Source organism: Ovis aries, chromosome 1, assembly GCF_016772045.2.
Source record: "Ovis aries strain OAR_USU_Benz2616 breed Rambouillet chromosome 1, ARS-UI_Ramb_v3.0, whole genome shotgun sequence".
Classification (NCBI taxonomy): domain Eukaryota; kingdom Metazoa; phylum Chordata; class Mammalia; order Artiodactyla; family Bovidae; genus Ovis; species Ovis aries.
This window is the reverse complement of record NC_056054.1, coordinates 120,035,690-120,056,812: the sequence shown is the minus strand read 5'-3', so window position 1 is coordinate 120,056,812 and position 21,123 is coordinate 120,035,690. Positions and strand designations below refer to the sequence as shown.

Below are 21,123 nucleotides of genomic sequence, written 5' to 3'. Positions count from 1 at the left end.
GCTCAGCTCAACTGGGTATAGTTTTGTGAACAAGAACTGTAGAGCCGGACAGTTGTCCATCTCTAGAATGCATTTGATAAAGACAGATGACTAATTCCCTATTTGTGTGGCTTTCTACCTGCAGAAATCTCTCTGGTCCAGCTGGATAGCATGAGCCTGTCCCACCAGATGTTGGTGAGATGTGCTGCCATCATTGGCCTAACTTTCACTACAGAGCTGTTGTTTGAGATTCTCCCTTGTTGGGACATGAAGATGATGATCAATGCCCTGGCAACCCTTGTGGAATCCAACGTCTTTGATTGTTTCCAGAATGGCAAGGAGCTCCGAATGGCCCTAGAAAAGAATGCAGCTTCATTTGAGGCGAATTATCGATCCCTTTCTCTGATGCCACTCATTGAAGGAATGGGTGAGTAGAGCCTGGAAATGAATCATAGTTCCTTCAGTCTAAGGCACATCTTGATAAAGGAATGGTCTGTGTTTTGTAGCAGAGGCTGACGTATTGTCTATGGTGTCTCTGTCCTCTCTAGACCATGGTGAGGAGGAAGAGCTCCGTGAGCTGGAAAGTGAGGTGATTCAGTGCCACATCATTCGATTCTGCAGCCCAGTGATGCAGAAAACAGCCTATGAGCTGTGGTTGAAGGACCAGAAGAAAGCAATGCACTTGAAATGTGCCCGCTTTCTGGAAGAAAACGCCCACAGGTGTGACCCCTGCCGAAGTGGAGACTTCGTCCCCTTTCATCACTTTGCAGTGGATATCCGGCTCAACACTTTGGACTTGGATACCATTAGGAAGATGGTTAAGTCCCATGGATTTCGAAGTAAACTTTTTTCATTCCTAATTAGTCCTAATTATGGAGAAGGCAATGGCATCCCACACCAGTACCCTTGCCTGGAAAATCCCATGGGCAAGGGAGCCTGGTGGACTGCAATCCATGGGGTCGCTAAGAGTCGGACATGACTGAGCGACTTCACTTTCACTTTTCACTTTCATGCATTGGAGAAGGAAATGGCAACCCGCTCCAGTGTTCTTGCCTGGAGAATCCCATGGATGGGGGAGCCTGGTGGGTTGCTGTCTATGGGGTCACACAGAGTCGGACACAACTAAAGTGACTTAGCAGCAGCACCATTCCTGGGGAAAACAAAGGCAAGACCTAGAAGGAGCAGATCTAGACCATGAGGGTTTCAAGCCCTCTTCTGGCTCAGACACCACAAATGATGAGACTTAAGCAGTGTAGGCCAGTGAGGCAGGGCGAGTTGAGGAGCGTACATGCAACTGAGTTGGCAGACCCAATCTCACTGTGAGACTGTCAGGATGGATATGGGGATAAGGACTCTGGTAGAAATGAGGTAGGACTGGAGCTCAAATTATAATTTCCAAAGGGGTAAAACAGATAATCACATCAAGGGGTGAAACCCAAGGAGGGGAGCATGACCCAAGAGGGAGTAATGTTTCTTGGCAGATAAGAATGCTGTTGCTCTGTGTAGTTTGAAACAAGGTTCCAGTAGAAAAAGAGTATGAGTGGGAGAGAATTAGCCAGGACTAAACAGGTCAGGGTCCCAGAAAAGAGGGCTTGGGTTCAGAACAGGGATTCATGATGTTAAAATTTGTACCAAGTACCTAGATACAATAAATGTTGCAATCTAAAGTGAGGCAAATAGATGAATGTGCTGACAAATAAAATGTACAGACAAAGGAAATAGTTGAGAGTCAGTTATTATCTTGGATCCTTCATCCACATTCAAGACATGAAATGAGGAAGAGTGTGGAGAGGGCTAGGATTTGTGGGGAGATTTGGCAAGAACTGAGGAGTAACTTTTTCACTCTCCTCTTTGACTTTCATCAAGAGGCTTTTTAGTTCCTCTTCACTTTCTGCCATAAGGGTGGTGTCATCTGCATATCTGAGGTTATTGATATTTTTCCCGGCAATCTTGATTCCAGCTTGTGCTTCTTCCAGCCCAGCGTTTCTCATGATGTACTCTGCATATAAGTTAAATACACAGGGTGACAATATACAGCCTTGATGTACTCCTTTTCCTATTTGGAACCAGTCTGTTGTTCCATGTCCAGTTCTAACTGTTGCTTCCTGACCTGCAAACAGGTTTCTCAAGAGGCAGGTCAGGTGGTCTGGAAATAGATAAGGAAACAGTGGAAACAGTGTCAGACTTTATCTTTTTGGACTCCAAAATCACTGCAGATGGTGACTGCAGCCATGAAATTAAAAGATGCTTACTCCTTGGAAGGAAAGTTATGACCAACCTAGATAGTATATTGAAAAGCAGAGACATGACTTTGCCAACAAAGGTCCGTCTAGTCAAGACTATGGTTTTCCCAGTGGTCATGTATGGATCACCGGAGAATTGGATGCTTTTGAACTGTGGTGTTGGAGAAGACTCTTGAGAGTCCCTTGGACTGCAAGGAGATCCAACCAGTCCATTCTAACCAGGGCCATTCTTCAGCCCTGGGTGTTCTTTGGAAGGAATGATGCTAAAGGTGAAACCTCAGTACTTTGGCCACCTCATGTGAAGAGCTGACTCATTAGAAAAGACTCTGATGCTGGGAGGGATTGGGGGCAGGAGGAAAAGGGGACGACAGAGGATGAGATGGCTGGATGGTATCACCGACTTGATGGATGTGAGTTTGAGTGAACTTCGGGAGATGGTGATGGACAGGGAGGCCTGGCGTGCTGCGATTCATGGGGTCGCAAAGAGTCGGACATGACTGAGCGACTGAACTGAACTGAGCTGAACTGAGGAGTAACTATGTACCCCCAAGTGTAGGAAGGTGTCTCCTTTGAAGTTAGTTGGAGGACACAGGAAACCTAATGAAGCCAAAGTGCCCTGTGGCTGAAACAGGATCAACTTTCCCTCCCAGAGTTTGGGAAAGGATATATTTATCCCATAAATCAGATATAACTCACCTGGGAGAAAAAGTCAGCCTGCTGCCATTTTAAGTTGCTCCCAAGAGTACCCCTAAGAGTGTGAGAGGACCCCTAGTAGTGGAGTGCTGGAATAAAACAAACATTAAGAGAGCAGGCAATGGAGAGCTAAAGAAGATGCATGACCAGATCAAGGTAGCTTCAGTGAAGGGTCCCAACGTAGGGCTACAGTCAAAGCACCAGAGAAAGTATTCATAGGAAAGAGTTGACTGACAGAGATAAAAGGGAAAGAATATTCCAGACTCTATGGAATCAGTGAGTCTTACTTTACAAATACATATATAATATAAATATGTATGTTTTAATTAATTTACTTATTTGGTGAGGAGTAAAATCAGCTGGCAGCTAGCAGACAGGTCAATTGGAGCAGAGGTGATCTTCAGCAGGCTGGCTAGGGCCACCAGAGAAAACAATTTGAGTTATTTCAGGTTCTCCAATGTACCTTAACTTTCACTCTGGAGCATATATGGTGGGATGTCTCTGAGAAATGTTTGCTGATGTCCATTCATCAGCACCTTCAGCTGAGTGACACTCAGTCCAGTTCAGTTCAGTCGCTCAGTCGTGTCCGACTCTTTGCGACCCCATGAATCACAGCACGCCAGGCCTCCCTGTCCATCACCATCTCCTGGAGTTCACTCAAACTCACGTCCATCGAGTCCGTGATGCCATCCAGCCATCTCATCCTTGGTCATCCCCTTCTCCTCCTGCCCCCAATCCTTCCCAGCATCAGAGTCTTTTCCAATGAGTCAACTCTTCCCATGAGGTGGCCAAAGTACTGGAGCTTCAGCTTTAGCATCATTCCTTCCAAAGAAATCCCAGGGTTGACCTCCTTCAGAATGGACTGGTTGGATCTCCTTGCAGTCCAAGGGACTCTCGAGAGTCTTCTCCAACAAAACAGTTCAAAAGCATCAATTCTTCGGTGCTCAGCTTTCTTCACAGTCCAACTCTCACATCCATACATGACCACAGGAAAAACCATAGCCTTGACTAGATGGACCTCAGTCAGCAAAGTAATGTCTCTGCTTTTGAATATACTATCTAGATTGGTCATAACTTTTCTTCCAAGGAGTAAGCGTCTTTTAATTTCACAGCTGCAGTCACCATCTGCAGTGACTTTCGAGCCACAAAAAATAAATTCTGACACTGTTTCTACTGTTTCCCCATCTATTTGCCATGAAGTGATGGGACCAGACGCCATGATCTTTGTTTTCTGAATGTTGAGCTTTAAGCCAACTTTTTCACTCTCCTCTTTCACTTTCATCAAGAGGCTTTTTAGCTCCTCTTCACTGAGGCTAGGGCTCAACTATCTCCCTTATCAGAATTTTTCACCTATTTAGAAGGATATCAACTAGATATCTTTAAATAGAGACATTTTTTAGATTTCCTGAAAGCTTCACCATAAAAACAATAGTCCCAAGACCTACTGTCCTGCATTCGTATGTTCAGTAGTTCTTCTCATTTTTTTTTAAGATTTTTTTTTTTTTTGGTGTGGACCATTTTCAGTGGTTTTATATGGATATGAAAGTTGGACCATAAAGAAGGTTGAGCACCAAAGAATTGATGCTTTCAAATTGTGGTGCTGGAGAAGACTCTTGAGAGTCCTTGGAGTGCACGGAGATCAAACCAGTCAATCCTAAAGGAAATTACCCTGAATATTCATCAAAAGGACATCAGTGATACTAAGCTCCAGTACTTAGTCCATGTGATGCAAAGAGCCAACTCACTGGAAGAAATGTTGATGCCGGGAAAGATTGAGGGCAGGAGGAGAAGGGGGCGACAGAGGATGAGATGGTTGGATGGCATCACCAACTCAATGAACATGAGTTTGAGCAAAATATGGGAGATAGTGAAGGACAGGGAAGCCTGGTGTGCTGCAGTCCATAGGGTCACAAAAACTCAGAGAGGACTTAGCCACTAAATAACAACAAAATTTTAAAAATCTTGTATTGAATATTGCAATATTGCTTATGTTGTTTTTGTTGGCCACGAGGCATGTGAGATCTTAGCTCCCCAACCAGGGATGGAACCTGTACCCTCTGCTTTGGAAGGTGAAGTCTTAACTGCTGGACCATGAGGGAAGTCACAAGGACATATATTTTTAACTTAGCTCTTCTTTCTAGTCATTACCTCCAAATGCTAAGTGATATATTAATGCTGCTTTAAAAAAAATCAGATTCTGACATCACCTGTTTTAGTCTTGCTATGGTAGGTGAAAATCTAACTGTATTACACCACTCTTGGCACCTCTCTCCCAATATTGTTATACTATCATTAGATAAATGAATCAGGTATCTACATTATTAAGACTATGTAACTGCTATTATAGAACTAAGTAATATACTGTGAATAGATTTCTTAACAAAAGTTTATTTTTCCTACAGTTTTTATGAAATTTTCTTTTTGCAATGTCTTTGCTATAATATCCTATTTCAGTCTTAGCTGAAAGACAAAAACAAAGACATTTGTTATCTCCAAATCTCCCCTAAGTGTGAGGTATGCTTTTAAGTAATACTGGAAAAGGGCATGTTAATATCATACAAGTTTCAAGAACACAGTACTAGGTATGAATCAGACAGTGAAGAAGTTGATTCCCTTTTCAATTCTTTGTCAATCCTGACGTCCTTCCTAAAAACTTATTTTCTAAGTTTTGATCCATTCTAAGGATGGACAACCCACAGGCCCCCTGCTGGGTTCTTTCCTTCCGCTTGCTCCACCTAATTCTTCAGGGACCTCTCCTCTCATTCCTTTGATCTTCTCAATATGCGATTTTCTCATTCAACATTTCATTTACTCATTTCGTAAATATTTATTGAGTTTCTTGTATGTGCCAGAAGTTGTTCTAGGCACAGCGATAGAGCAGAAGGAGCCAGCAAAATGGGCAGTGGGCAGCCAGTGAGGAAAGAAATCAAGGGAATGGGTATTACAGAAGCTGGTAAAAGCAAGGAGAGGTCAGTTGTTGCAAATGCTGCCAAGAGGTATAATGAGATGCAGACAAAAATGTAATGTTTGGATTTGGCAACTTGTTTTTACTGGTAACTCTAACAAGAAAGTTTTAGAGGAGTAGGAGGATAAAGGCATAATTCAGTTTATTCAGGTTCTATTCACTAGAGATGAACTAGACAGCAGACTAGGAAAGTGAAAGTCGCTCAGTTGTGTCTGATTCTTTGCAACCCCATGGACTATACAGTCCATGAAATTCTCCAGGCCAGAATACTGGAGTGGGTAGCCTTTCCCTTCTCTGGGAATCTTCCCACACCAGGAATGGAACTGGGGTCTCCTGCATTGCAGACAGACTCTTTACCAACTGAGCTATCAGGGAAGCCAGATAGCAGACTAGGAGAGGTAGACAAATCAATCCTTACACAGTATGATAAAGGATGATGATAGAGGCTGAATGGGGTCACTGGACACACAAGTTGGGGCACTAACTCTAAGGGGCAAAAGCAGAGAAGGCTTTCAGAAGAAGGTGGTAGTAGGTGCTCAGACTGCATTTTATAAATTAAAAGATCTGTGGAGTAGTGCATTTATCTTGGAGTCCAGAGACCTCTATCGCCAACAGATGTATGATCTGAGACAAGTCCCTTCTGCTCTCTCTAGGATTCTTCCTTCTCCTCAAATGGAGAAGTGGCTGGATTCAACAATCCTCATTTGTTTTCTGTTTAAAAATCTTTATGGAATTTTCTGACCTATTGCAGTCTGGATAGACTGAAGGTTTTAAATTCAAGGCTCTCTGCCCTTAAGTAATTCCCCTTTGGGGGGTATTCCATTAAATGTCTATTTCTCTGTTAGAAGCTGACATCATTTTCTTCAGCATCATTAATTTATACTTTGAGTTGTGCTTAGTCGCTTCAGTTGTGTCCAACTCTTTGTGACCCCATGGGATTCAGCCTGCTAGGTTCCTCTGTCCATGGGGATTCTCCAGGCAAGAATACAGGAGTGGGTTGCCACTCCCTCTTCCAGGATACTTTTAGTAAATTATGATTGTGTTATCATCTAAAACAAATCCCAGTATTTCAGTGGGTTAGCACAATAGAATGATAGTTTTTTCCTGTCCAGGTAATGATCCAATGAGCATTTTGACAATGAGCCTTGTTCACAGTCAGTCAGGGACCCAGGCTCCTTCTGTGTTGTGGGTTTGCTTTCCCTTAGATCTCCACAATTAATTTGTTTTCCTGTGAAAGGAGAAGGTGGTGAAGATATCTAACCATCTCAATTCAGAGGTGACATATATTATTTTTGATGGAATCATATTTTTAAACTTAACACATGGCTTCACTTAAGAGTGAATGGAGAGTGATTGTAATAGGAGGAAATTCCGTGGTGGCCCAGTGGTTAGGACTTACTCAGTGCTTTCACTGCCATGGGCTGGGAATGGAGACCCTGCAAGCTGCACAGCATGACAGGGACCAAAAAGAAAAAAGAAAAAGATGCAAAAGGGACTGAGAAATATAGATCCTGGCTAGGCAACAACAGTTTTATTGTGGAAGGGGAACAGGAAGCTTCAGTATATCCCAGACATCTCTGCCACGTGATCATGTCAACGACTGATACAACTCACTTGTTTGTTTATTTTCCAGCTGAAGAAGAGACCACTTTTTCAAGAACAGAGACTTCTAAGAAATCTGAAATAGTTTCTGAAAATCTCAGGTACAGTCATCTATAATTGTTTAGAAAGTAGAGCATGAACAATTGGCATTAAATTTGGACCGTTGTTAGAATTATTTGTTTGGTCAGTACTCTGGCTCTTTAAGGCACAAGTCAGAGGGTTATGTTTGAAGTCTAATCAGTCATTATGTAACTGAGCAGGATCCTGATGGGCCCTTCCCAAGACAGACCGCAGCACCCCACCCCAGCCCATGTCCTCTGCTGTATGTAACTCCTCTCTGAAAATACGTAGATAGTAGTATCTGATTCATACTTCCTGAGTTATTTGACAGACAGATGCTAAAACCTACCAAATGGAGGAAATCTACATTAGATTTTCTTTTTTTTTTTTCTGTCCACACTGTGTGGCATGTGGGATCTTGTTTTCCTGACTAGGGATGGAACTTGAGCTCCCTGCAGTGGAAGCTCGGAGTCTAAACCACTATACCACCAGGCAAGTCCCTACATTAGGTTTTCTTATCTTGCTCTTTTATTTGTTTTAAAAACTATTTTCATATCAAATCCTATCTATATCTGCAAGTTATTACTCCTATTTATTTCTGCATTTGGACAGTTCTGAAGAAATAAGAGAAAAGATCTTGAGTTTCTTTGATATCATTATAACAAAAATGAGGACATCTGAAGATGACGTCATCCCTTTGGAATCTTGCCAGTGTGAGGAGATCCTAGAGATTGTCATCATGCCTCTGGCTCACCATTTTCTTGCTTTGGGAGAAAACAACAAAGCCTTATATTACTTCCTAGAACTTGTGTCTGCTTATCTTGTCTTGGGTGATAATTATATGGTAAGCTGTTTCTACTCAGATCACCTCCATCCTTGAGACAACTTATAGACCAGAGAGCCAGAAGGGAAGCTCTAGTGTTTTTTTTGTTTTGTTTTGTTTATTGCTTCGTGTTCTTGATTCCTGCCAGTACCCTCTTCCTTTGAAAATCAAATTGCTCAGAAGGCAAATGACCTGAGTTTGAAAAAAGTCAGAACAAACTGCAACTACCATTATACATTATATTCCCACCTTTAAAAATTTGCTATGGATTGTCTACCTATATGAGACTCTGGTCTCAACTATTCAGTTTAAGTAGAGAATTCCTCAGTAATGTCCCAGTTGCGTTTGCCCTCTGTCTTCTCCAAATATCTGTCAGCACAATACCTGTAGGTCTTTGAATAAGAACAAATCTAGTTTTACTCTTGTGATTTCTGAAGGGGCCCACTCACTTTGGTCTTCAGGTAATTTGTGCTAAATTATCATACATACCTTTAGGCTACTAGTGAATGTTTCTCCAGGATAAATGTAAATAAGTTTCAGGGCAATACGCCCTTAGAAATGTGGGGATTTGATACATATAATTAAATGAAAGAATTCATTGTTAAGTTGGGAAGCCCGGAACTGAATAAGGATAAACAGGTTTCTGTACTACAGATACTCAGAGCCTTTATATGCTAAGATACACAGAAATCTCCTGAAGGTTGGGCTAGGACTGGGACGGACTATTTCTCTTAAACTTATTTGACCTTAGATCACTTTTCATAGAGTAGCTGGCTGGACTAAGCTTCCATGAACTCATTTGAGGAAATGTCTTTCTGGGCCTTGCTTCATCAGACTTCCAGCCAGCTTCAGGAAGAGCTTCCCACACCTGAGCAGCCATGGTTGCCACCCTTCATGCCTGCACTGGTGGACCAATCCAGATTTTATAGTTGTGGCTTACTTAATCCCTACATCTCAGATTTATATAAGATTTTTAAATTAAACTATTAAAAATTTCAGTAAGCTCTGGTTCTCTCAAGTATTTTGAAGGAAAGCCTCCTGTATGTATTTTATACACATATGTGAAGAAGAGGGTGATGTGGCCAGTGAATCCCAGAAAGAGAAGGTTTAGGTAGCCTCGGGGGCCAACTTGCTGAGCCTGTGCTCACCCGCATCTCTCTACAGGGAGTGATGAATGTTCAGGAAAACAATGATTGGAAGCAGAGCCTAGGGCAGAGTTCTGCAATGTGCCATTTGCATCCCACTCTCCCAGCAAAGAAACCTTGTCCCCCTCTTTCAGCCTTCTGCACATACCACTTAGACTGGTTGAGACTTGGGGACATTGTCTCACCTTATTTCACCCTTCAAGTCTGAGCTTGCCTTTGTGTTCACATGTGCCAAGACTCTTAATGATGTTCCATTAAAGATGAAGTGACAAAGATTGTTCAGGGCCTTAACTTTCTCTTCTACCTCCCAAAGATGGCCCTGACCAGAAAAAAAATGGAAACACATCATAATTCATTCGTAAGTAGAGACTGGCCTTCATGGATGTGGCGATGGTCTCAGAAGCCATGAGTACATAGCTGGAAATAGGGAAGCTGGGGATGGAAGTACTCAAAGAGGGAAACTGCCCTGGGGAAAACTTCAGGTAAGATGTCTTACATGACAACATGAGGAAAGGAGGTGATTTCTAGGTTCATGAGAGATTCAGTGACCAAGATGAATGTGAAGGTGATATGTATCTTTAGCAGGAACTTTCTCCACCCCTCCTTTCTGATCAGGGGCTAAAGGTAGAGATGGAATCAGGAGCTGGAGGGGTCCTGACTCTCTTCCTTCAGTAGAGTCTGGGGCAATGGCCTCTGTGGTCCTGATCCCTGTTGACGAAACACTTTCTGCTCCTTGTGCTGGTTGCAGGCTTACCTATATTTGAATGAGGGAGAGAGGTTGCTGAAAATTCTCAAGAAGGACAAATCTTGGAGTAAGACTTTTGAATGGGCTACCTTTTTTACCCTCAAAGGTCAGGTAAGAAATCATTAGAAACATGATTAATCTGTTACTTATCACTGGGACTTTATATAGAAGTAATAGAAGTCATCCCTATACTTTCTGCATCCTCCTCCCATCCTCTGCCACAGATCTTTTCCAAGACTCCAGGATCCCAAGCCCTGGGACTCAAACCTCCTCACCATCAATTTCTGCAGCAAGAGCTTCCTTAGCCTCTCAGTGACAGCTTTATGAAATATTTTTTGTAACGACCTCCAAAAAAGGGACAGGAATAAGTAAACATTTTCTCAGAGGTAGATTATGAAGGATGAGGATGCACAATCCTAGTCATTCAACCATCCTTCCACAGATATATCCAAGAAACATTTCAGATTATGCCAAGCTCAGGGGGATTTTTTTTTTCCTAGGCTTTACATTACTTAAAAAAAAAAAAAAAAGATTCCTAAATTACTTATTTTTGGAACATATAAACCAAGCTTGGAATCATCGCCTTTTTCTTTCCTTTCTTCCCCTTTCTTCTTCTTCTAGGTCTGTTTCAACATGGGCCAGATGGTGCTTGCCAAAAAAATGCTGAGGAAGGCTCTGAAGTTCCTCAATAGAATCTTTCCTTACAACTTAATCTCCTTGTTTCTCCAGACTCGGGTTGAAAAAAACAGACACTTTCATTATGTGAATCAGAATCAACAGGCCCAAGAGAGCTCCCCTCCAGGGTAAGGAAAGAACTGCAGAGAGCTAGGGGTCATCTCACTCCCCAAAAGGAGAGAGACCTACACATAGTCCAACAGTCCCCAAAGAGTGGGCCTCTAACAGGTGCAAGGAGTCCAAGTGGCTCACTAGTGAGGGAAAGGTCGTGGGGCGCCCAGGCCAGGGCTAGGTTGCCTCAGAACAACTTAATAGGCAGCTTTTGCCAAAAGGAGTTCAGGTGACAAAGACTTAAAGGAGCCCTCTGCAAGATGGGCTCCAGTGCCTCCCCTACTCATCTCACCCATTAACCCCTTGGCCATCCATGTTTCAGTGGGAATCTGCACCCCCTGCTCCTAGAGCCTCAGTCAAAAGTCATCTTCCAATTCAATGCTAAAACCCTGGGTATTGTCCCCGCCCCAGAGAAAGATGGCAGGTCCTGCAGACATCTGCTAAAAGACAAAATGGCCCACCCATTTTTGTATCTCCATAGATAGAAAAATCTGTGGGTTACAGAGGGTATCTATCGATCAAGATTATACCATTAAGACCTGTACATTTCAACATGTAAATTTTATCTATAAAAGAACTACAAAGAATAATGTGGTGGCGCAGGGGAGGGATACAGTGAGTAAAAGAACAGATGCAATGATAATGTTGATAGTTGTTGAAGCTGAATGCTGGGTACATGTACCTCATATTTTTTTGTTTTATTGTGTATGTTTAAAATTTTCCACATCAAACTTTTTATAATATATTCTACCTACCTAGGAATTCATACCAAAAGAGGTGTCACCTAGTTGGGGATCTGGAGAACTGACAGATGATCTGTTCCACCGTGGGAGAGGCCAGTAGCAATATTCCTACAGGTTCTGCCAGAGATACAAATATCTATGTCTATGAGCAAATGGCTGCAATCCTTTTGCAACCTCACCAAAAACTGCCTTCCCCAGTTTCCTGAAAGTCCCTTCTTGACTGGGGTAGGGTGGAGGGGGACAGGGTTGGAAATGAGGTGGAGCTGAGCCCCTTTGCAGGATGGGGTCAGGCTCCTGAGAATCTAAAGCCTGCTGCCTCAGAGGATGCCAGGAGATAGGCAGGGAGAGGCTCAGCAGAGATCTCTCTGAGAGATAAGAGAGAACTGAAGTTTGGGTCACAGAGAGTTGTCAGATGAAATAAAGGATGCCTAGTTAAATTTGAAGTTCAGATCAATAATGAATGATTTTTTTGTTTAGTATACATTGTATCACAAGATATTTAAGGCATATGCACTTTAAAAGAATTATTTTGAAATTCAGATTTAACTCAGCATCCTATATTTTCATTCCCTAAATCCCCATTTTGTAAAGGAATAAGAAGTACCTGCACAAGAGGAGAAGGTGAAAAATTGATGATCAGGAAGAAAGTACAGAGCTTAAAACACTCTCCAGTCAAAAGGTTCTCATCTCAAAAATAAGGACACAAAGAAATACCTTTGATGTCAGAGTTTCCATAGCTTCATGAACTCCCTTTTATAAGGGATTTTACAGGACTGGAAAAGGTCCGTTTTCATTCCAATTCCAAAGAAAGGCAATGCAAAAGAATGCTCAAACTACTGCACAATTGCACTCATCTCACATGCTAATAAAGTAATGCTCAAAATTCTCCAAGCCAGGCTTCAGCAATACGTGAACCGTGAACTCCCTGATGTTCAAGCTGGTTTTAGAAAAGGCAGAGGAACCAGAGATCAAATTGCCAACATCCGCTGGATCATGGAAAAAGCAAGAGAGTTCCAGAAAAACATCTATTTCTGCTTTATTGACTACGCCCAAGTGTTTGACTGTGTGGATCACAATAAACTGTGGAAAATTCTGAAAGAGATGGGAATACCAGACCACCTAACCTGCCTCTTGAGAAATCTGTATGCAGGTCAGGAAGCAACAGTTAGAACTGGGCATGGAACCACAGACTGGTTCCAAATAGGAAAAGGAGTACGTCAAGGCTGTATATTGTCACCCTGCTTATTTAACTTCTATACAGAGTACATCATGAGAAACGCTGGACTGGAAGAAACACAAGCTGGAATCAAGATTGCCAGGAGAAATATCAATAACCTCAGATATGCAGATGACACCACCCTTATGGCAGAAAGTGAAGAGGAGCTAAAAAGCCTCTTGATGAAAGTGAAAGAGGAGAGTGAAAAAGTTGGCTTAAAGCTCGACATTCGGAAAACGAAGATCATGGCATCCAGTCCCATCACTTCATGGGAAATAGATGGGGAAACAGTGGAAACAGTGTCAGACTTTATTTTGGGGGCTCCAAAATCACTGCAGATGGTGACTGCAGCCATGAAGTTAAAAGATGCTTACTCCTGGGAAGAAAAGTTATGACCAACCTAGATAGCACATTCAAAAGCAGAGACATTACTTTGCCAACTAAGGTCTGTCTAGTCAAGGCTATGGTTTTTCCTGTGGTCAGGTATGGATGTGAGAATTGGACTGTGAAGAAAGCTGAGCGCCGAAGAATTGATGCTTTTGAACTGTGGTGTTGGAGAAGACTCTTGAGAGTCCCTTGGACTGCAAGGAGATCCAACCAGTCCATTCTGAAGGAGATCAACCCTGGGATTTCTTTGGAGGGAATGATGCTAAAGCTGAAGCTCCAGTACTTTGGCCACCTCATGCGAAGTGTTGACTCATTGGGAAAGACTCTGATGCTGGGAGAGATTGGGGGCAGGAGGAGAAGGGGACAACCAAGGATGAGATGGCTGGATGGCATCACGGACTCGATGGACGTGAGTCTGAGTGAACTCCGGGAGTTGGTGATGGACAGGGAGGCCTGGCGTGCTGCGATTCATGGGGTCGCAAAGAGTCAGACACGACTGAGCGACTGAACTGAACTGAGCTGATGTTTCCTTAGAACCTTTAAAAAATAATTTCCACAACAGAATGAATGTTGTCAGTGTCTGAACTGAGAGTACCTGGAGTTCTTCATTACGAATTTCTAGGATAGGGACTTCCCTGCTGATCCAGTGTCTAAGACCCTGTATCCCAATGCATCGGGGGCCTGAGTTTGATCCCTTGTCAGGGAACTAGATCCCATATGCTGCAACTAAACTGAGACTCTGTACAGCCAAATAAATAAATATTCTTTAAAAAACAAACAAACAAACAAACAAACTCTCTAGGATATCTTTCTTCCTTCTCAATTTTATTTAAAGTATCTTTCTCAATAGCTATTTATAATTATATTTTGTTTTCTTGGCTTTGTTAAATTACTAATACTGTAGGCAGTTTAGGGTCCCATTTTTAACACAAACAGAAAAGATTGGGGGCTGCATTATCAATTAAATGATTTTGGAGGCTGAGACTGTCCCCAAACATTCTCGGTAGGTGGTCAGTCATCCTTTCTTGAATAATTCCAGCACAGGAAGTTCCCCATCTCCTGCGACATTCCATCCCATAGTCAGAATGTGGTTTAGTCTGTTTGGATTGCTATGACAAAATGCCACAGGCTGGGTAACTTATTAACAGCAGATTATTGCTCATGGTTGTGGAGGCTGGAAGTCTGAGGTCCTAGTGTCAGTATAGTGAGGCCAGGGCCCTCTTAAGACTTTTGTCATATCCACACTTGGGGGAAAGGGGCCAGGAAGTTTTATAAGAGCTCTAATCTCATTCAAGAAGGTTCCACTAATCATAACCTAATCCTGTCCTAAAGGCCCCACTACTAATCCTGTCACTTTTCAGTTCAGTCAGTTCAGTCAGTCGCTCAGTCGTGTCCGACTTTGCGACCCCAGGAATCTCAGCACACCTCGCCTCCCTGTCCATCACCAGCTCCCGGAGTTCACCCAAACTCATGTCCATCGAGTTGGTGATGCCATCCAGTCATCTCATCCTCTGTCGTCCCCTTCTTCTCCTGCCCCCAATCCTTCCCAGCATCAGAGTCTTTTCCAATGAGTCAACTCTTCGCATGAGGTGGCCAAAGTACTGGAGTTTCACCTTCAGCATCATTCCCTCCAAAGAAATCCCAGGGCTGATCTCCTTCAGAATGGACTGGTTGGATCTCCTTGCAGTCCAAGGGACTCTCAAGAGTCTTCTCCAACACCACAGTCCAAAAGCATCAATTCTTCAGCGCTCAGCTTTCCTTACAGTCCAACCCTCACATCCAAACATGACCACTGGAAAAACCATAGCCTTGGCTAGATGGACCTTAGTCGACAAAGTAAGGTCTCTTCTTTTGAATATACTATCTAGGTTGATCATAACTTTTCTTCCAAGGAGTAAGCGTCTTTCAATTTCATGGCTGCAGTCACCATCTGCAGTGATTTTGGAGCCTAAAAAAATAAAGTCTGACACTGTTTCCACTGTTTCCCCATCTATTTCCCATGAAGTGATGGGACCAGATGCCATGATCTTGATTTTCTGAATGTTGAGCTTTAAGCCAACTTTTTCACTCTCCTCTTTCACTTTCATCAAGAGGTTCTTTAGTTCTTCTTCACTTTCTCCTATAAGGGAGGTGTCATCTGCATATCTGAGGTTATTGATATTTCTCCCAGCAATCTTGATTCCAGCTTGTGCTTCATCCAGTCTGGCATTTCCCATGATGTAATCTGCGTAGAAGTTAAATAAGCAGGGTGACAATATACAGCCTTGACTTACTCCTTTTCCTATTTGGAACCAGTCTGTGGTTCCATGCCCAGTTCTAACTGTTGCTTCCTGACCTGCATACAGATTTCTCAAGAGGCAGGTTAGGTGGTCTGGTATTCCCATCTCTTTCAGAATTCTCCACAGTTTATCGTGATCCACACAGTCAAAGGCTTTGGCATAGTCAATAAAGCAGAAATAGATATTTCTCTGGAACTCTCTGGCTTTTTCCATGATCCAGCGGATGTTGGCAATTTGATCTTTGGTTCCTCTGTCTTTTCTAAAACCAGCTTGAACATCTGGAAGTTCATGGTTCACATATTGCTGAAGCCTGGCTTGGAGAATTTTGAGCATTACTTTACTAGCATGTGAGATGAATGCAATTGTGCAGTAGTTTGAGCATTCTTTGGCATTACCTTTCTTTCGGATTAGAATGAAAATGGACTTTTCCAGTCCTGTGGCCACTGCTGAGTTTTCCCAATTTGCTGGCATATTGAGTGCAGCACTTTCACAGCATCATCTTTCAGGATGGAATTCCATCAACTGGAATTCTATCACCTCCACTAGCTTTATTTGTAGTGATGCTTTCTAAGGCCCACTTGACTTCACACTCCAGGTATCTGGCTCTAGGTGAGTGACCACACCATCATGATTATCTTGGTCATGAAGCTCTTTTTTGTACAGTTCTTCTGTGTATTCTTGCCACCTGTTCTGAATATCTTCTGCTTCTGTTAGGTCCATACCATTTCTGTCCTTTATCAAGCCCATCTTTGCATGAAATGTTCCCTTGGTATCTCTAATGTTCTCAAAGAGATCTCTAGTCTTTCCCATTCTGTTGTTTTCCTCTATTTCTTTGCATTGATCGCTGAGGAAGGCTTTCTTATCTCTTCTTGTTATTCTTTGGAACTCTGCATTTCAGATGCTTATATCTTTCCTTTTCTTCTTTGCTTTTTGCTTCTCTTCTTTTCACAGCTATTTGTAAGGCCTCCCCAGACAGCCATTTTGCTTTTTTGCATTTCTTTTCCATGGGGATGATCTTGATCCCTGTCTCCTGTACAATGTCACGAATCTCAGTCCATAGTTCATCAGGCACTCTATCTATCAGATGTAGTCCCTTAAATCTATTTCTCACTTCCACTGTATAATCATAAGGGATTTGATTTAGGTCATACCTGAATGGTCTAGTGGTTTTCCCTACTTTCTTCAATTTAAGTCTGAATTTGGCAATAAGGAGCTCATGATCTGAGCCAGAGTCAGTCACTTTTAGGAGTTAGAATTCAAACTTGGGGGGATGAATTCAGACCACAGCAGAATGGATTTGTTTAAAGTACTCATTTCATTTGTTGAGCTAAGACCTAGGTCCTGACAGCAATGTGTATAGGAAATGACACACTGGACTGGCTAGGCTGGAGGTGGCCAGGGCTGGAGTCCTGGCACTGTTACATTCTAGCTCTGTTACTTTTATTTAATTACTTAACCTGAGTCTCACTCTCTGCTTATGTAAAATGGGGTTAATTATTCCTTCCTTTCCTATGGGGTTGTCCTCAGACTCAAATGAGATAACATTATATAAATGTGCTTTTTAAATAATTTCACTTAAATGGTAGTGACCTGACAGGGACAGGTCTTATATATAGATAAATTGTAAATAAATTTATAGATGTAAATAAAATGATTTACATCTGTGCTTTTAGATAAAAATAAATTATCTTAATTAATCATCACAAAGCATTATGGTTTCCATTGTGCAGTGGAGAAAATGGGCTTCATAAAAACTAATATGCATGCACAAGGTCCTATTGTATAGCACAGGGAACTATATTCAATATTCTGTGATGTATCACAGTGGAAAAGAATATTTTTAAAAATAATGTATATATATGTATGTGTGTGTAATTGAATCAGTGCTATACAGCAGATATTAACACATTTGTAAATCAACTGTATATCAATAAAAAATATTGCTTGCTGAAACTGAAAAAAAATTAATGTGCATGTTAATTTACATATACGGCTTCCCTGATAGCTCAGTTGGTGAAGAATCTGCTGGCAACGCACAAGACCCCGGTCCGATTCCTGGGTTGGGAAGATCCGCTGGAGAAGGGATAGGCTACCCACTCCAGTATTCACGGGCTTCCCTGGGGGCTCAGCTTGTAAAGAATATGCCTGCAATGCGGGAGACGTGGGTTCCATCCCTGGGTTGGGAAGATCCCCTGGAGAAGGGAAAGGCTACTCACTGCAGTGTTGGACCTGGAGAATTCCATGGACAGTACAGTCCATGGGGTCGCAAAGAGTCGGACACAACATGTAAACTTAATTTACATGTAAGGGAAACAGGCCTCAAACTCAAGTCTATTCAGACCCCCAAGCCGGTACTGAGGACTCTGCACCTGTGCTTCCCTCAAGTATGTTGGTGATGATACCTTTTTCTTTTGTCCCGTGTGTATCCTTTAATAGGAAGAAGAGGCTGGCACAGCTTTACCAGCAAACCACTTGTTTCTCCTTGCTGTGGCAAATCTATAGCTTAAATTTTTTTTTCCACTACAAGTATTATTGTCACCTGGCAGCTCTGATGCAAGTGAATACTGCACTGGAAACTCAAGATGATTTCCAGGTAGGGTATTTTTATAGTTGCTTTTTATATATCTGAATCTCATTTGGAGAGAAAAGCCTGATGAAATCCAATCAATATTCAAAATCATAAAAGCCTACCAGGCTGAATTGTTCTGCTGAGGTCCACAGTTGTTAAACATTTTGATCCCAGAATCCCCTTATACTTTTAATAATTGAGAACCTCCAATAGCTTTTTATGGGCTTCCCAGGTCGCTCAGTGGTTAAAGAATACGCCTGCAATGCAGGAGATGTAGGAGACATAGGTTTAATCCCTGGGTTGGAAACATCCCCTGGAGAAGGGCATGGTAACGCACTCCAGTATTCTTGCCTGGAGAACCCCATGGAGAGAGGAGCCTGGTGGACTGCAGTCCACAGGGTCATAAAGAGTCGGAAGTGACTGAGCATGCATGCAATAGCTTTTTATGTGGCTTTGTATATTTCTATGGGCTTGTATACTTTTATATGGGTTCATACATTTATATAGGTTGTATCTACTGATATTGCCATATATGAAACAAAAACTGAGGTACTTTAAAAATATTTTGGGGGGACTTCCCTGGCAGTCCAGTGGTTAAGACTCCATGCTTCCACTGCAGGAGGCACAGGTACCATCCCTGGTCAAGGAACTGGGATCCTAATTAAAAAAAATAAAGAAAATAAACCAATGACATATGAATATCATTAACATTTTCATTGGAAAAACATGCTATTTCCCCAAACAAAAAATTTAGTGAGAATGGCGTGTATTACATTTTGCAAATACCTTAATGTCTGATTTCACAGAAGACAGGCGAAAATCTCAACCTGCTCCTATCCTCACTTCCTTGTAATGTCACCTGATTCTCTCCTGGAAAACTCCACATTGTACACATAAGAGGATGAAGGTGAAAAAGAAAATGTAAAAGGATAATTCTTTTTATAAAAGATAAAATCATTCCCTGCTCATCCAAATGTTAGGACTCTGTGCTCGCACCTCTCACTGCCTCAGCTCAATCCTTGGTCAAGGAACTAAAATCCCATAAGCTGCACAAAATGGCCAAAATGAAAAAACGTAAAAGAGCACACATCAAAGATTTTACTGAGCTCATTAAAATTAGTGAGAGAATTAGTAAGATGTTACAACTGGTTGCCAGGAGAATTTAATTTATGAATGTATGCAAAACTAGTCAAGTCACAGAGCAAGAATAAAATCACTTATATTCCACCGAACATTTATATTTCTATGAAAAAGAAGCATTTACATTATTACCAGTTTTCTATAGTATCCAGAATTGTAAAGTAGCCCAGTGACAATGAAAAGCAGAGATTACCTTGGCAAGTTAGCTGGACAGGACACATTTTGATTTTGTTTTGTTTAATTTTGGCCCATTTTAAATTCTTTCACTATTTTTCCTGACCCAAATCTCTTGATGTTATGCAATTAGCTTTGATCTCTTCACACCCTGAGTTCCTAGAATGGTGTCTGCCATGTAGTAGGTACTCAACAAATATTTTTTTCAATGAAATGCTTTACTTCTCCTTCATCCTTGGGGCTAGCTCCTAAAAATGTGGTGGAGTAAGGGGCAGGGAAGACATAAAAGGGAAAAGTCGAAATGGGAAAGTGAATCAAAAGATGCTTGTTAACAAGATGGCTGTGACTGAGGCCAGAAGAGGAGGGAAAATCTCCCCTGGGTGTTCAAAGCAGATGAGCTGCTCTGTGTAGGATAACAGTGAGAAACAAAACGGGCACCAGGAGAGTAGTTTCCAGGCCTTCCCCAGTGGTCCAGTGGCTAAGAATCTGCCTGCCAGTGCTGGGGACACGGGTTCAATCCCTGGCCTGGGAAGAGTCCACATGGTGCAGAGCCACTAAAAGCCCGTGGGCCACAGCTCCTGGAGCCTGTGTTCCTAGAGCTTGGACTACACACGAGAAGCGCCGGCAACAGAAGCCAGTCCACCGCAACATGGAGTAGCCCCTGCTCACAACTAGAGAAAGTGCACACATGGCAATGAAGCCCCAGTGCAACCAAAGATTAATAAAGACAGAAAATAGTAATAAAGAATAAAATAATTATTTTTAAAAAGACCGAGAGAGAAGTTTCTAGGACTCTACATCTATCTGTGGTGTGACTACTAGCAAATCACTATATCAATATAACTTGTAGCTTTATATTTTCCCCACAAAGTGAAGCAGTTGGCCTCAGTTCTCTTGGTCCAAATCTGAGAAGAACTAGGCTTTATTATAGATGTGATTTTTCATTTGCCCAACAATTCTCTTTCTCTCACCCCCTGTTTCCTCCCTACTGGCCACATTATCTTGAAACACGTTCTAAACAAGGAGTAAAGGAATTCCCTAAATGCCTCCAGACCATTCTACCATGCGAGGTTCTGTCTTTCTTCTGTTTGTATTTTTCAAAATAGTTTATATGTAGTCTGAGCTTTGTGGAAGTTTTGGTGTTTTTCTTTTTAATAGTAAACTGTGTCTGTAGCAGGGACTCTTTTCGGCCTTCTCTAAACATTTCTATCTTGGAGCAACTTTATCATTTTTAAAGAGCTGTTTAAACAGTAACAAACTTTTCATAAATCTCCCAATTAAGTTTAGACCTAATCCTTACTTTTTTTTTAAAGCAAAAAAAAAAAATCAACCTTTCTTTATTGTTAAATAAAGAAAGTAATACATGCTTGTTATAACACTAAATTAAACATCACAGAAATGCATAAAATTAAAAGTTCCTCAAATTTTTCCTCCAACTGCAACAAATAGGTAAACTGCTTTTTACAGTTTGGAATAAATCCTTCCAGGCCTTCTGGTATGCAGTCATATATCCACATATATAAGCTATTGCTTTTATTTTTCACAAAAATTCAGGTTCTTAGATTGTGTCAAGG

General features: G+C 41.8%; 1 protein-coding gene across 1 annotated transcript in view; it reads left to right on the top strand.

Annotated features, from left to right (window-relative positions):
- Positions 1 to 21,123, top strand: part of ADCY10 (adenylate cyclase 10) — an 89,438-nt gene that overhangs the window by 55,870 nt on the left and 12,445 nt on the right. The window contains exons 15-21 of the mRNA XM_027977865.3: positions 125 to 406; positions 528 to 818; positions 7,514 to 7,583; positions 8,155 to 8,386; positions 10,259 to 10,366; positions 10,877 to 11,058; positions 18,103 to 18,259. Coding sequence (XP_027833666.2) covers positions 125 to 406; positions 528 to 818; positions 7,514 to 7,583; positions 8,155 to 8,386; positions 10,259 to 10,366; positions 10,877 to 11,058; positions 18,103 to 18,259 — 1,322 coding nt within the window. The remainder of the gene's footprint in view (positions 1 to 124; positions 407 to 527; positions 819 to 7,513; positions 7,584 to 8,154; positions 8,387 to 10,258; positions 10,367 to 10,876; positions 11,059 to 18,102; positions 18,260 to 21,123) is intronic.